Consider the following 14463-nt stretch of genomic DNA (forward strand, 5'->3'; position numbering starts at 1 on the left):
GCTAACCCTCTGCTGGAAACTGGTGACAGAACTGCTGTTGGAAGAGGAAATAACAGATGCCCCAACAGGCACAGCACTTCACAGCCCAGGCATACCACACCATTGGGCTGGCTCTATGGAGAACATTTCACATGCGAAGGTATCTTTATGCACTGCTTTATGCTGCAATTAGCCCCAAGCAGTTGCTGAGTATCACTTCTGATGCACAAGCCAGATATGAGCTCCATCCCTGTCTATTGCAACAGTCAACATTTTTGCACTGTATTTTTTCTGAAGACATGAGGCAAATATTTAGTGTAGAATCACTAGCTTTCCTGATTGCTGTCATGGGGGCATTTTCTATGGCTGAAGAAGACCACAGAGATCATTTAATTACAACCATGCGCACAGAAAGAGTTTCTCAGCCACAGCAGATGGAGTAACGAAGCTGGCAAAAACAAATTCTAAATCATTAAATCATAAAATAACAAGACTTAAGGAGTAAATATTTAGAACAGCTCACTGAAGCCTTATGGATAGAAGCATCATGACCAATTATTCCAGTGATCATTTAAACATGGAGTTAGGAAAGATTAGAAACCACAGAAAAATAAATCTCACCAATTACATGCATAAATGCAGATTAATGCCGTATGAGTAGCTACCATATGAATATTCAATGCAATTATTAAAGCGTTAATGAAATAGTCACACAAAATTTGATTCTCATTTTTAAATAGCCAGCTGCAGAAATGTAAATCTGCACATTTTTTTCTTTAACTTCATAATTCAGGACTAAAAGGTGATTAGTTCAGAGTGTAGAAAGTTATCACTGAAGTTAAAGGGCAGAACAATTGATTAAGGAATTGGAAACAGCATTAGAAAATGAAATCCAATGACCAAACCCAGTATGTCCAAGTGACAGAAAAAGTTCTTAAAAACAAACAAGCAAAAAAAAAATAAATAGAGACAAAAGGAAATAAACATTATGAAACTAAGTAAATAATGAAATTGTTACATCAGTGTAGAGGAATTTTTTTCATTTTCCTTACGTGCTCAGATTTCATTTTGCACCTATGAAAGTACTGTCAGTTATTCATAAAAGAATAACAAATTGTTTATAACATGCTGTAGACACACAAAGACATTAATTCATTAATGCAAAAGGATTATTTAAGATCATTTCCATGCTTATATAACTTCTCATCATTTGTTTCAAAAAGGAACTTCTACCACATCTTATTTGTTGTTATTCAGGACAGCAGGACTGCTGGAGGGCGCAGCCAGAGCTGGAGAGCAGGCAATTAACACAAAAAGCAAAAACCACAGCAGAAACTCTAGTCAAAATCTCAGCCCTCTGAGGGCAGAGGATGCAGACGGTGGCAGACAGCAATCTCCGCTGCACGGGCTTCAGCCAACAAGCACACAGAATACAGGTGATCCGGCAACGTGAAATTTCAATGCAGGTGAGAAGTAAGCCCACTCCAGACACTGGTTAGAGGCAGCTACCGGAGAGACATCCCCTCCAGCCTCTTACTTGCACTTGTTAACATTAAGAACAAAAATTCTGGGAATTTGGATTACCTCCATCACTGACATATAATTGCAGGCCACTGTACTGTGCCTCGGATGTGAAATAAGGTCAATAAATTCTTATTCTGTAGGGCTTTTAGAGGGACTTCAGCACCAAGTCTGTCTGAAACAACAGTGATCTGGATCTGTAAAACAGTCAGCGAGACTCAAAGAGCCACAATGCAGATGTGACTGTCATAACATGCAGTTCTGCTTTTATATTCCCATACCAGATTATATGCCTATTTTCTTAGCAGAAAGGAAGTAAGAAGAATACCTCTGCCACTCAACAGTGCAGATGGAGGGTATTTTTGAAACATTAGCTATTTTGAAATTATCCTAAGTCATGAAGTGTTGCACTGTGCCATACCGTTTTCTTTTGAAATTATCTATTACGTGGGTATCATGAATCACCATTTCACATACGCAGCTGACTAACTTCACAGTATACAGAGCATTTTATTCATTCTAGCTCTCATATGGATTCTTAAACAAACAGATAACTAATTTCAAAGATGAACGTTTTGTCATTTTCAACCCATTCTCCCCTGGCCTCCCCCTCCTGCAGTACGGCTTGAGGGCCATCACAGTTAATCTGGAGATCTGCCACTGGTTTACTTGATTAATTTGATCATACGCTGTATTGTCAACACAGAAAACTGTATCAATAGCTGAGAGCTAACCAGGGAGAATACCAGTGACCATCTTGTTAACCAAAGACCAAACAGTACCCCAAAAGATCTTTACCCTAGAAATGAAGTATTTGAAAAGCTCCTCAAATTGGCAGGCTCTTGGGGTGAAGCGGAAGAAGTTTCTAATAACCACTCTCCTTGGGTGACAAGTTCATTTTCATGCAATATTTAAAGAGAGGAGGATTTCCTGTGCAGCTGTTACCATCTCCTTAGAGACGCCGTTTTAAGGCACTCTGTGCAATCGTCCCTCTGCTCCCTCTTAATTCTAGTCACCAACAGCCACAGGCAGATTACGTAGCCAGGACTTTACTGACGTGACTAGGAGCCTATAATAGCACTCATAAGCTGAGTGATTTTTTTTCTGTTGTCAGTATCACATATAAATATGAAACAGTAAAGAATCTGGCACTTTTCTCTTTAAAAATCCACAGACGATTAAAAAATATCTCACCATTTTGCTAATCAAATTAAAACAACATAATCTTACAAAGTGCTGGGCTAATTTTAGACCTAAATACCGACAAGATCTGTGGTTATTCCTGTTACCTGTCAGTGGCCATGGTCTCCCCATAGCACTTGTAATGCTGTACCGTTCGCTAACTCAGGCAACTTACCCTCTTGTGAAATGTACTAAAACACTGGATAAAAGACAGAGCTTGCAAAATATTTAATGAGCTATAAATTAAAGAGAAGGCCCTCAGCCAGAGATTTTAATTCTTATTCCTTTTAGAAAAATAATGAGTAGAGGACTCGTGCTCTACAAACCTGGCCATCTGCTTGTATGCTTCTTCAGCCACCGCAAAGATATGTGGATCCATATCCCCCATATTTTGGCCACTGTACGCATTGATGATATCTTCGCCATAGATAGGCAGTTGCTCATACGGATTTATGGCCACTAAGACGATACCTACAAAGGAAATGAAACAAAAGGAATTCTTGATAGTTGTTTCAAAAGAAAACAAATCAAAAAATGGCTTTCACACCAAATATTGTTCTAGCCTTTCTAAAAATATTAACTATGAAAGAATAAGGATCTGATATTACTGACTTCAACAAATATTTATTCTGACCACAGTTTTGCATACAAAAATTGCCAGAAGAGTTTACGTCTACCCTGCTTTAGAAAACACATCAGGGACAACTTTTTACTTTTCCTATCTGCCTTTTCTAAAGCCAGTGTACACAAAACAACCAGATTCAGAGCATGTCGACTTGAAATACAGCCTGCTCGGTGGAGTAAACCAATGAATGTGCATTGTACTTCCCTATGTTTTACTGTGAATTACAAATGATAACGTGATTTGTGAATTATAACTATTATGTGGCCTCGGTGACTGCCAGTTTGGATATGTGACGTGTGTGAACCCTTCAGCCATTACGCTGTGCCCAAGAATAACATCTTCAGTTTTTGTAACAAGCAACAAAGGAGAGTCGTGGTGTAATTTGGATTCCAGGGCATGTCTACCAGTCAGGCAGGACAACTTCCTGCTCAAAGGGATAAAGAAAAAATACATGTAGACATATCCCATAGGGCTGATACATAGCAGTAGACAGATGTGTCAGAAAATTAAGTAATTACAGCTGTAGAAGACACCATAAAACCCTCACCTTGTACACCTGTGTGTATAACTGCTTCTCATTTTCTATTTTTTCAACCCCATTTAAACACATACCTGCCTTTTTTAACACCACTCATTACTACAGCCTTTCTAAACTCATGCCATCCTTTTATTCTCCCCGCACAGAAAAACTGAGTCTTACTCCATACACCCTTCCTAGCCACAAAGCGAGAGCTCAAATGCTTTTGGTATGATTTTCTTTATCATGAGAAATGAGGATTGCTCTGCCCACAGGGATGATTTGCCGAAGATTACATACACCTTCCTCTCCTGCAGCATTTCCAATGGGCAGGGAACACCTATTTGCTCCCTGCAGGGGTGAAAACACTGGTCACTGCCACACGAGAGCCAGCCGTGCCAGGCAACCCGTGCTCTCTTGACATGGCAATGCCCCCTCACCTTGACAATGGGATAAGGGGGGTAAAGGGGGGGATTCTAATTTTATCTGTGGCCAATTTAAAATAGAATTTCTTCTTACATATACATTTTGGTGCCTAAAAGCACCAATGCAGGTGCAGACAGCTGCACAGTGACTGTAGCAAGCATGCTACGCACACTCCTTGGACAAACCATCCCTGAAGAACCTGCACCAGGAGCATTTCCATAGCACTCAACTCGCTTCTAAACTTATTCAGAAATTCACACGCGCACACACACTTCCTCAGTGCAGACCCCAGCCCTCTGCCCCGCGCAGATTACAGTGCTGCGACATCTATCGGAAGTTTTCCATGGAAAAGCTGGGAGAAGAGAAGTGAAAGCACCTACAGTCTGCCACTGCTGCTGGGAGCATCACCCCATTTTTAAATCCCAGCATGCCTTTATAGATCCAGCACAAACCATAGCAAAAAGATTAAACAACAATAGAATATCTTTCACAAAAAGATCCGAGAGACCTTGATCTATTTCCTTGAATATATGGCAAGTTTTATGGCCAGACACACCCATGTAAGGAGAGTCAGTGTTTTTCCATCAGCCATGACTTCACTGAAATGACTCAGGAGCTCGAGTGAAAAGTCTCTATAAAAATTTATGCCAAGTTCTAACGCTGTAGTGATGAGCCAAAAAACAAGAAGGGGGTTAGGGAGGGGAAGGGACCTCAGCAGACTCGAGGAATATTTTCGGTGTCAGTTTTTAACATCTGCCCTCTGTAACTGTGAAGAAATAGTAAAAAGTAAGGGCGCGCCGCGGAGCCAAGCCTCCCAGGCTTGAACGCCTAATCAAAGAGACATTAAAAGAAAGCTGCACGAGGCTTCAGACAATTCCCTCCTGCTTTTGGCTACGTTGGCAAAAATAAACCCTTGAGAAATTCAAAACAAGCAGCCCCGTGACAAGGCTCCAGCATATTAAATCACTTAACTTCAGTAGCAATCTGTAAAATCAGCAAGCAACTGCCATCTGGAAATATCCAAAACAAGTGAGTTAGGAATTATATGCTTTCTACGGAACTTTTAAATCAGCCCGTCTCACGGGACTATAATCCAGATTAATTTATATACAACTTCTCTTTATCTCCACTAAATCATATTGCAGCTTTAAGAAATAACATGGGCATTCCCAAATCAGATTTACATGTGGCTTCATTCCTACATTTACACTAAGTAAAACTCTGGCTACTCTTTTTGCCATTGTTCTTAGCTAATTCTTTTATCTCGAATGTATTCACCCATGTATGGACAAACTGGATATTAACATAAATAATTTATTAATTTAAATTAAAGTTTGCTCTCATGCATAGCAGGCAGTACTTTATGCATCTGAACTAATCAGCAGTATTCACTGAGTTTTCATCACAGCCATAGCAGTCTTTCCATGTAAGCATTCAAATTTTCTTTTTTAACTTTTCAACTTTCTTCATTAATTCTCTGTTTCATATTCCCAACAGTAAAGCAATGTTATAAATCACTGCTGAATTGCTGGTGAAAGGCTGACTTGAAATTAAGAAATCAGAAGGGTTTCTGATTAAAAGCTTGGATTACTTCAAAGTGAAATTTTAAAGAATTTAACATCCATTTGACATATTACACTAAGGACAGCATGTTTGAATTAATTTCTAGTGCCATGGACATCCATCCCTCCCAGTTCTAGTTCTGCTGGTTGAGAATAATGTTGCCATAGTTCTCTTGGTGGATTAAAGTGTTTTTAATCTCCTTTGGGCTAAATCAGCTGCATTAGCTCAAACCACCTTCACGGGGTATTTAAGCTACCCTGGGTAATGTATGAATCAGATTAAGGAGGCAAATACAACTCCTGCCGCGAGCAGAGCTCTAAGGCAATAATCTTTGCAGAGGGGAAGCCACTTGTACTCACGACAGGAAATGATGGCGCGGTTTGAAAGGTGAATGTCCATGGCCAAAGGACCAGGTTTTCCAAGGCCAACATACCAAATTTATTTTCCTTGGCTGACAACATAACATACATGTGCCTACGTCCCAAGCGAATAAATCCACAGCATTCTGCATTCCTCCGGTCACCAGTTAGTGTTAAACCTCCTTTCCCTGCACTTTGACCACTGGGAGAGAACTCCCACACTACTGGATCCACACGTTTTTAACAAACCCACACGCAGTTCCCAGATTCATCGCTTCAGACTTGTTTGGAAGCGAAACAGCCAACCAAGCTCCGCCACCACAGGCCCTTTGGCAGACCCATTCCATGAAGAGCTAAAGGCCTTCCAGCTCTACAACAAACTATAAAACCATGAAACTCAGACTGAAAACCCCCTACAAGCTCAAAAGCCCTTTCACAAAATGTTCCCCCAGCAAGAGCTTTGCTGTGGGGGCACTAGGGACAGAAACACAGACAATACCTAAAATGGGGGAACTGAGGTGGTTTCCCAGTGCCAGGACCAGAACTCAGCAGGGATTGCCCAGAGAGGCTGTGGTAGCTCCATCACTGGAGGTACCCAAATACTCAGATGCTTTGACTGGTCCAAGCCCTGAGCAACCCGATCTAGCCAGACCTGTTTTAAGTAGGGAGCTCCACCAAAGACTTCCAGAGGGCCCTTCCAACCTAAATTATTCTGTGCCTCTATAGCCATGCTCTGACTGCATGATGGGATGAGATGTGGGCATGAATCATCTCCCACTCCTACGGGGAGGAAGGCTGGCTGCAAGCAGAGGGAGGCACAGTCTGATTCAGCCCCCCATGGTCTGGACACTGCTGAGAGCAGAACAGGGAGCAGATGCGCTCTACTGAGCATCTGCAGGTTGGGAATAGCCGGAGTGAACAAAATGTGGCAGTACACTAATGCCTGCAGTCTGCCCATCACAACACGTTTCACGTGCTGGCTGCCTTAGCTCTCCATACCCATCACCATGGCTGGAGCTGTAACAGAGACCAGAAGCAGGAAAATCTGACCCTTGGCATACTCCATGTGCAGACCAGGACAGGACAAAGCCCTCAGCTGCAAAACACAAATTCAGCCACCTGCGGTCACAATTAGCCGATATCTGCCAAGGGCCACCTTAGGGCCACCTTGCAACATGACTCCCATAGTTGGTGAAGGAGCACAAAGTACAGTGAAGTTACAAAAAGAAAATCTAATACATGATGACATCAAGAAGGCTCAATATACACTGTCATGTGATAACCAGAACTGGGACTGCCCTACAAAAGTCTGATTAGAGACAAAGATAAACTGCATATTTAAGAAGAAATCATGGGGCATGTTTTCTGCTGGCATAAACTGAGCTACAATGAATATGCAAATGACAATTTGACTACACCTACTGGAAGACTGTGTCTTTGCCTTAATCAGACAATTATGAGAAGGAAATTTTCAATATCTGGTTTCTAGCAATCACATCATCATATCATGTTTTGGTTTAGTCAGTGTAAAATGTAAGAAATGCACCAATGACTTAAACTGTTTCTTATGCACTAACACAATATCCAAACTACATATTTCAATATTTGAAAAATTAACAAAGTTTTTTATATTGAAAGTTTATATTAAAAGTTAGCGATGTATTTTCACTAAACACTGAGCTTTAAAAGAAGCACATGCACATACAGAAAAAAGCCCAGAAGCATGAAATCTAAATTTTAAGCCTAAACTATCTCACAATGTTTCTTTAAATCTCGTCTGCAATTTTGAACCTATGATGAAGTGATCATTAAAGTGACTTCCCCCATTCTGGCCATCTGAAGATATCACAGGCAATTACAACTTTGAGTAACCTCTACTGAGAGTTCAATGGTATTTTTTAAAATCAAGATTGTTCATTAACTGTGAGCAGACAAGCAGTGGCTCATGCACTGTTACGGACTCAGTCCTGTAGTGGCACTGACTGGAAAACATGAAAAAGACAATAAACTGGTATGTCCTGTACAGAGACAGAGGAGCACGATGCAGAGGTAGGCATAAATCCACCAAACCGCACAGGCGGCCTCCTGCACCGTGTGAAGCTCTCCTCCAGCCCATGCCTACCTAAGCAAGCCTAAGGGGAACACCAACCAGCCAGGAATCCCGTCGGCACAAAAACTGCTGAATACACATTTTACAAACAGAGCCCATTGGGAAGGTAGAGGGATACAAAGCAAAGTCAATATTCTCTGAACCTTAACATTTTCAAGTCTATTTGATGCACTTAATGACCACGAACACAGGGACTTTTGTAAAAACAGCCCAACTTGTCCTATCATTAAATGATTTGAAGTTAAAAGCACACATATCAATAATCAACTTCCCTTTTCCTGTCTACAGCATTCTCTGTAAAGATTAGGGTATGAAAAGACAGTACTAACCACAATAGGTATAGATTAGTTTAGAGTCTATAAATCGAACTTTAAGGTTGTGTAAAACAGCCGGTTCGTGGAGATAACTGAGCGCTGTGAGGTCATTTTCACCAACGAGTATGTCAGGGTTTCGCAAGGGCGGGAGTTCCTTGGTCTTCGGATCTAGGCAATATTCTAGGTCCTGCAAATCAAACGGAAACGCATGCTGAAAGAGCTGGTGCTTAGGTTTCCTCATGCAGTCCCTCCAACCATTCTTCCCAGCAAAACATGCCCAAGTTACAAAAATACAATGCAAGATTTAACTTATCTGGTGATTTAAGGGAGCAGTTCTTTCTCCAAAAACATCATTTAAAATTTCCCAAAAGGGTTTTCTGTATGCAACAGGTAACGATAAAGAGACATCATCTTTTTAAACTATTACTTAAGCAAATCCCTTTCTTTTGCTGCCCGATATTTTTATTAAATAAAACAAAATATGTTATATCATAAATCTAACTAGTTTTTTGTATTACTTTCCTCCTGAGTGGAACAGAGGAAGCAGATTCCCATCAGTCTACAGTCAGCTTCATACACAGTAATATGACACAAGAACACTGGCAGAACATCATGAAGAATACATAAACTGAAAAAACCCTACTTACAACTTTTGCAAATATAAGTTACTCTCCAATGAAGATGTCTCTCTCTAGACCTAAAATTACTTTATTTACCAGCTATTTTCTTGTCCCGACACTATGTGACTTAATTGACAAACACCCCTATTCTGCTACATGCGATACTCAAGTGTGCAGCATCCCCACACAGCCTGGAATACGGGGCTGGGGGGGAATAATCTTGTCAAATTAAAACAGCTGTACTCAGCTTGCCATACAAGAAATGTGAGTGAGTCGAAGACTGAAATGCATTCAAGTAAAATATTTTTTCTAGAAACTATTTTATATATATATATATATATATTCTGTTCTTTTTGATTTCACGGCTATGTGGGTCTCTACATGAAAGTAGGATCTAAGCTGGCCACTGGTAAGAAGAAAAGAAATTAAAAATAAGTATTTGATCAAGTGCAGTAGGTCTTTATTTTCCATGAGCAGATCTCAGGGAACACCATTATTATATATTAAAATTAAATAACCATTTAAATGTCATGAAAACAATTGAACCGGCCTTCACTAGAAGGATGTGAGCTTTTCATAGACATGTCATCATTTCTCTACACAGTATACAGCATCAATTTCGTAATGCTTTTAATCCTTGCCCCTTTTTATCTTTATTAATCTTCTGATGGTTATGCTCAACTTAAAAGTCACAATTCTTTCTCTGCAACACTGTTCTCCTAGCAACACTGTTCTCACTGGAATATCAAACCAGGGTTGTAGCTTTAACGGCATAAGTAGAAAAAGATGATGCAACTGACTGTAACAGGCAGTTGGATAAAAGCAACACATTTTATTTTATTTTTAAAAATCAGGCAAAATGGATTTTTGTAAATAAACTGTATAATTCGTCACACAAAAAAATACTACTCGAAGTCAGTGGACAAGAATAATTGCACATAAATAAAGACGGATACGTTTTGACAATATAGCTTCCTGTGTTAGATACATCTATCTCCGGTTAAGAGCGAGAACAATCAGCTTATGGACAATACATAGACCTACCTTGCCCTCTTCAAGTCGAAGTTGGAGAACTTTATCTCCAGGTTTATAATCTTTGAGAAGTTCTGCCGACTTCCAGACCTCCTCTGGATCAGGGATCCAAACCCTGGCATACTGCAATACACAAACAACAGCAAAAGATCAGTGACTTTTTGCTGCAATATAGTTTAATCATCAATATACATGACACTAAAACCTTCTTTTTTTTCTTTTTTTAAATACATGTTTAACAGCCAAACCCTTAAGCAAGAGACAAGTTAATTAGTACATCTGAGGTTAATAAGTTGTTCTATCGATAAAAGGCTACACAAGTTTAATTTTATTGCCTACACAGAAAGAAAAGTGCATTTTCCATGTAAAATAATGTTCCAAGGTACACACTCAAAGCTGAAAATCTACACAGAAAAAAGCCTGTGTTTTCAGAGAGATCAAAATCTTGGCCATCAAAAAAATTATTTGGAGAAACTCTTCCGAGCAGATTCTAAATGCATTTGCAACATAACATTATTTAGCTTTTTTTTTTACCTAAGAGAACACTTGGGCACATCTGTGTTAATTCAGGCAAAGCTATCTGATCTCGAGTATTAAAAGCTCTTTCCTTTGTAGTTGCAAATGGGGCAAGTTTAAAATGGATTATCTCCAGAATGCCAAAAGGAAAAAACTGAAAAGATTTGGCTGAAAAGGCCTCCAAATAACAGAAAAAAAAAAAAACCAACAAATCAGCATTCCAAATAATGACCATTTTGACACAAACTTTATTCATAAAAGTAACCCAGAACAAACATATGACTTGTTTTCAAAAACAGAAAAAATATTCATATTTTTAAATGAGTAGAGTGATGATATAATGGTTATATTCAAGAATCAATCAAAGGTGTATGGAAACCATCTAGTTAGTTATACAGTTGCATGTACGTGCAAATATGTACATATGAAAACCACTCTTGAGTAACACAAGGAAAAGGCTATGACATTTTTAATACATTAAAGCTTCCAAACCGATGCTCTTGCAATGCCTAGAGAGCACCAAGATCACCCCACACCCGGCACCTTTGCAACCAAAACACCTTCTCAGCTTTAGAGGTGCAGCCATGTTGCAAAACATTCTCAATCCACTAAATTATTTCAAAATGACTGTAATTATTTGTCAAAGCACAGCATTTCATGGCAGAGAAAACAGCATTTGGTCATAGAGCTTCATCACCTAATCTTGCACAACTGATGTTCGCATGGTGCTTCTGTCTCAAAGAATTCTGGAGCTTTCCCTGCCTCTCTTACTAACCCAGTTTTCCCACTACTTAAAATGACAAACTTCTGGTTTCTACTTGGGATTTTTTGAAAGACCAAACTTCATGTTGCCTTCGTATTGCAGGGCAGGAAAGGAAAAATGAGTTGAGCAAAGGCAGTGGGTTGGGGAGCGGGAGCCAGGGAGGGGGAAAAGCACCCTGCCCAGCCAGGGGCTGCCAGGGACGCTCAGCGCCTGCAATTATTGCGAACTCCACAAAGCAATTAACTTCCCATATCTGGGATGCTTCTTGAGAACGGGACACCTGAGTGATTTACAACAGTCTAAATCAATGGCTTCTACCCTTAACACATCGCAGTCTGTAAAGCACTGCCGCTGCCTTCATCCAGACAGCTCCTGAACAGCTTCTGCCATACATGTAAACCAATTTTCTCCACCAAGTGAAAGGAGAAACATAATGAAATAAAGAACTAAAAATTCACTTTCATTGTTCCCACTACAGAATATGTGATGCTCCCACGCCTGGTCTGTCTTCATCTCCACCAGGTGTTTATGCCAGCCCTAAGATTCTGCTTTATAGAAAGACAAGAACCTTTGTTTTTTGCAGTAAATACGTGGTATTGGCGTTTTTTACTTTGAGCTTTATTAGTTTTATATAAACTTGCTATTGCTTTCAGTACAAAAGGGCAGTATTACTTCATTACATACCCTCTTCCCCACTCCCCCTAAAGATGTGAATATTGATGAATTATTTGAAAAATGAAAGATCCCACACACAATTCCTCAGTATGTGCTCTGGCCATTCACAGAGCACGGCATGTAACAGCAGTGGAGGCCAACAAAAAGGCAGCGGGGCAATTGGCAGCCAAAGCCATGGGTTTGGCCGCTTGGATCATCTGTTTGTCTTCAGCCCTCCTGTATCCACAGCTCTCAGGCTAAGAAACCTCATTTGGGTTAAAATGAAGGTGTGGGCTAACAAGTGTATGTGCCAATGCAAACCTACAGAAAGTATAGAAAAATTCCGAAGTAATTGACCAGGACGTGACAATAGAGGTGCCGTACTGGAGTCAAGAAGCGCGCTCTGGGGCAATGTCTTCTTTCCTTTCCACGTGGTTTTTAAACCGAGGATTCCCTGTAAAACTTCATAAACACACGTATATCTAAACTAACCCCAATGTACCTGTTCACAGAACTCTTTTATTTAAAAAAAATCAAAACCCTGAGCGAAAGCAGGATGATTTGTAGTTTAACACAAAGATGCTGCAGTGTCAGACACAGCTGAAGACCAAATATGTACCACATTTTGCCTGAGGTTTTTTTTTCCCCTCCTCAGCTATAGACACAGTTACCCATCCTCGATATTTCTGATGGGATATTGCTTCCCTCTCATCACAGGAATTAACAGAAAGCAAAGTAGATGTAATATGAAAGAGGAAAGCATTTAAATACTGTCTAGCAGAACAGGTTAGCAGGCTGGTCTCCCCTAGGCTACACAAAGAAAAGTTTCCTGATGTAAAAAAGGCAGCAGCCGTATAAGACACAAATACTGTTAACTTCAGGCAGCAAACGCTGCGTAGCAGTTTCTAACTATATGATCTATGCCAGCATGAAATGGGCACCTTTCATTTATTCAGCTGAAACTGTACATTTTCTGCTGTCTGGAGCAGGGGAAGAGAAAGCGGAGAACAGATCACCATAGAAACTGGGTTACTACAGACAGCTGAACCTTCCACATGACATAACCCTACAGATATTAAAGTCATCCTATGAGCGCTAAGCTGTAGCTTTTCATCTCTAGCATCATTGCCGAGCCATAAATCCCTGCCAAAGAAAACACCTGGTAAAAAGAACAGGTGGGAGGAAAGGGAGAGATATCCCTAATTATAAGCACTGAATCATTTCACAACATTCTCACCTCATTAATCCAGAAGAGTGATTTGAAAAATTCTGTTTTCGTAGATTTCATAGATTTCTCATTCTGTCTTTTATATAAGCAGCTGATGTTCATATCCCATTGCTGCCTAGCCTTTAGTGGGACTCAACCCTATAGCAAAAACCAAAGGGCCTCTCTCTCAGGAAATACCTTACTCTAGTATGTCTGCTATTCAACCCTCTTTATTTACTACTATATAAATTCATGCTTATGACTACGCTACAATAAGGCTAAAATATGATAAACTAATAGAGACACTGATTTACAAATCAGCCTTCTACACAGGGAATGAAATTCTAACCAAAAAATGCACTGAAGTGACAATAAAAATTATGGCAAGAAACAAACAAACTTTACTGAAATTGTGCCTCATTATGATCAATGAATGTATTACTCATTGCAATAGTTCAATGTAAATTTTGAACCACCAGAATAAAATTTCTGACAGGGGAGATAACAGTGTGATTTACTTAAGGAAAGGTAGTGAATGAAATTTCAGGTAAATATTGTTACCCGTCAGGATAACCCAAGCTTACTGACAGCGTCACTTGCACTTTTCAGTCCCGATTTGGCTCTAATCATCTTAGCTTTGCTATCCGGGTAATAACACTGTGCTTTCTCTGCGGGTATGTTTCTGGCTCACCCCTGATGACTCCTTCCTATCCTCGTCGGAGACGTACGGCTGGTAGAGGCAGGAGGAGGACACGCAGCCCATGGTCCTCCCAGCCTGTCTGAAAGCCACACCAGCAGCCTGCTGTCTCCAGCCCAGCATTCACAGGACCAGGACTTGCTCTAAACTAGTTTTAAAAAAAATCAGATTTTTTTTTTTTCCCCGATGAGGTACCCTTGAATTCAGAAGGAAAACACATAAATAACTGCATATTGACAGGACTATTTCAAAACTCAGTTTCTTGCCTACACTTTCTTCCAGCCTCAGCAGACTGACATAAAAAACCCCACCACCTCCAAAATCACATGGAAGCGTGGAATCGCCATACTCAGTTCAAGGAAGGACAAGCTGGGCTGC

The 14463-nt window shown here is 40.2% G+C and overlaps 1 protein-coding gene across 1 annotated transcript in view; it reads right to left on the bottom strand.

Moving 5' to 3' along the window:
* The window catches only part of MYO5A (myosin VA (heavy chain 12, myoxin)), an 89633-nt gene extending 75482 nt beyond the window's left edge, over positions 1 to 14151 (bottom strand). The window contains exons 1-4 of the mRNA XM_009885766.1: positions 14080 to 14151; positions 10261 to 10371; positions 8612 to 8783; positions 3009 to 3153 (exon numbers count right to left, since the gene is read on the bottom strand). Of these exons, the coding sequence (XP_009884068.1) occupies positions 3009 to 3153; positions 8612 to 8783; positions 10261 to 10371; positions 14080 to 14151 (500 nt within the window). The remainder of the gene's footprint in view (positions 1 to 3008; positions 3154 to 8611; positions 8784 to 10260; positions 10372 to 14079) is intronic.
* Positions 14152 to 14463: the final 312 nt, after the last annotated feature.

This window comes from Charadrius vociferus, unplaced genomic scaffold, assembly GCF_000708025.1.
Source record: "Charadrius vociferus isolate BGI_N301 unplaced genomic scaffold, ASM70802v2 scaffold325, whole genome shotgun sequence".
Lineage (NCBI taxonomy): Eukaryota > Metazoa > Chordata > Aves > Charadriiformes > Charadriidae > Charadrius > Charadrius vociferus.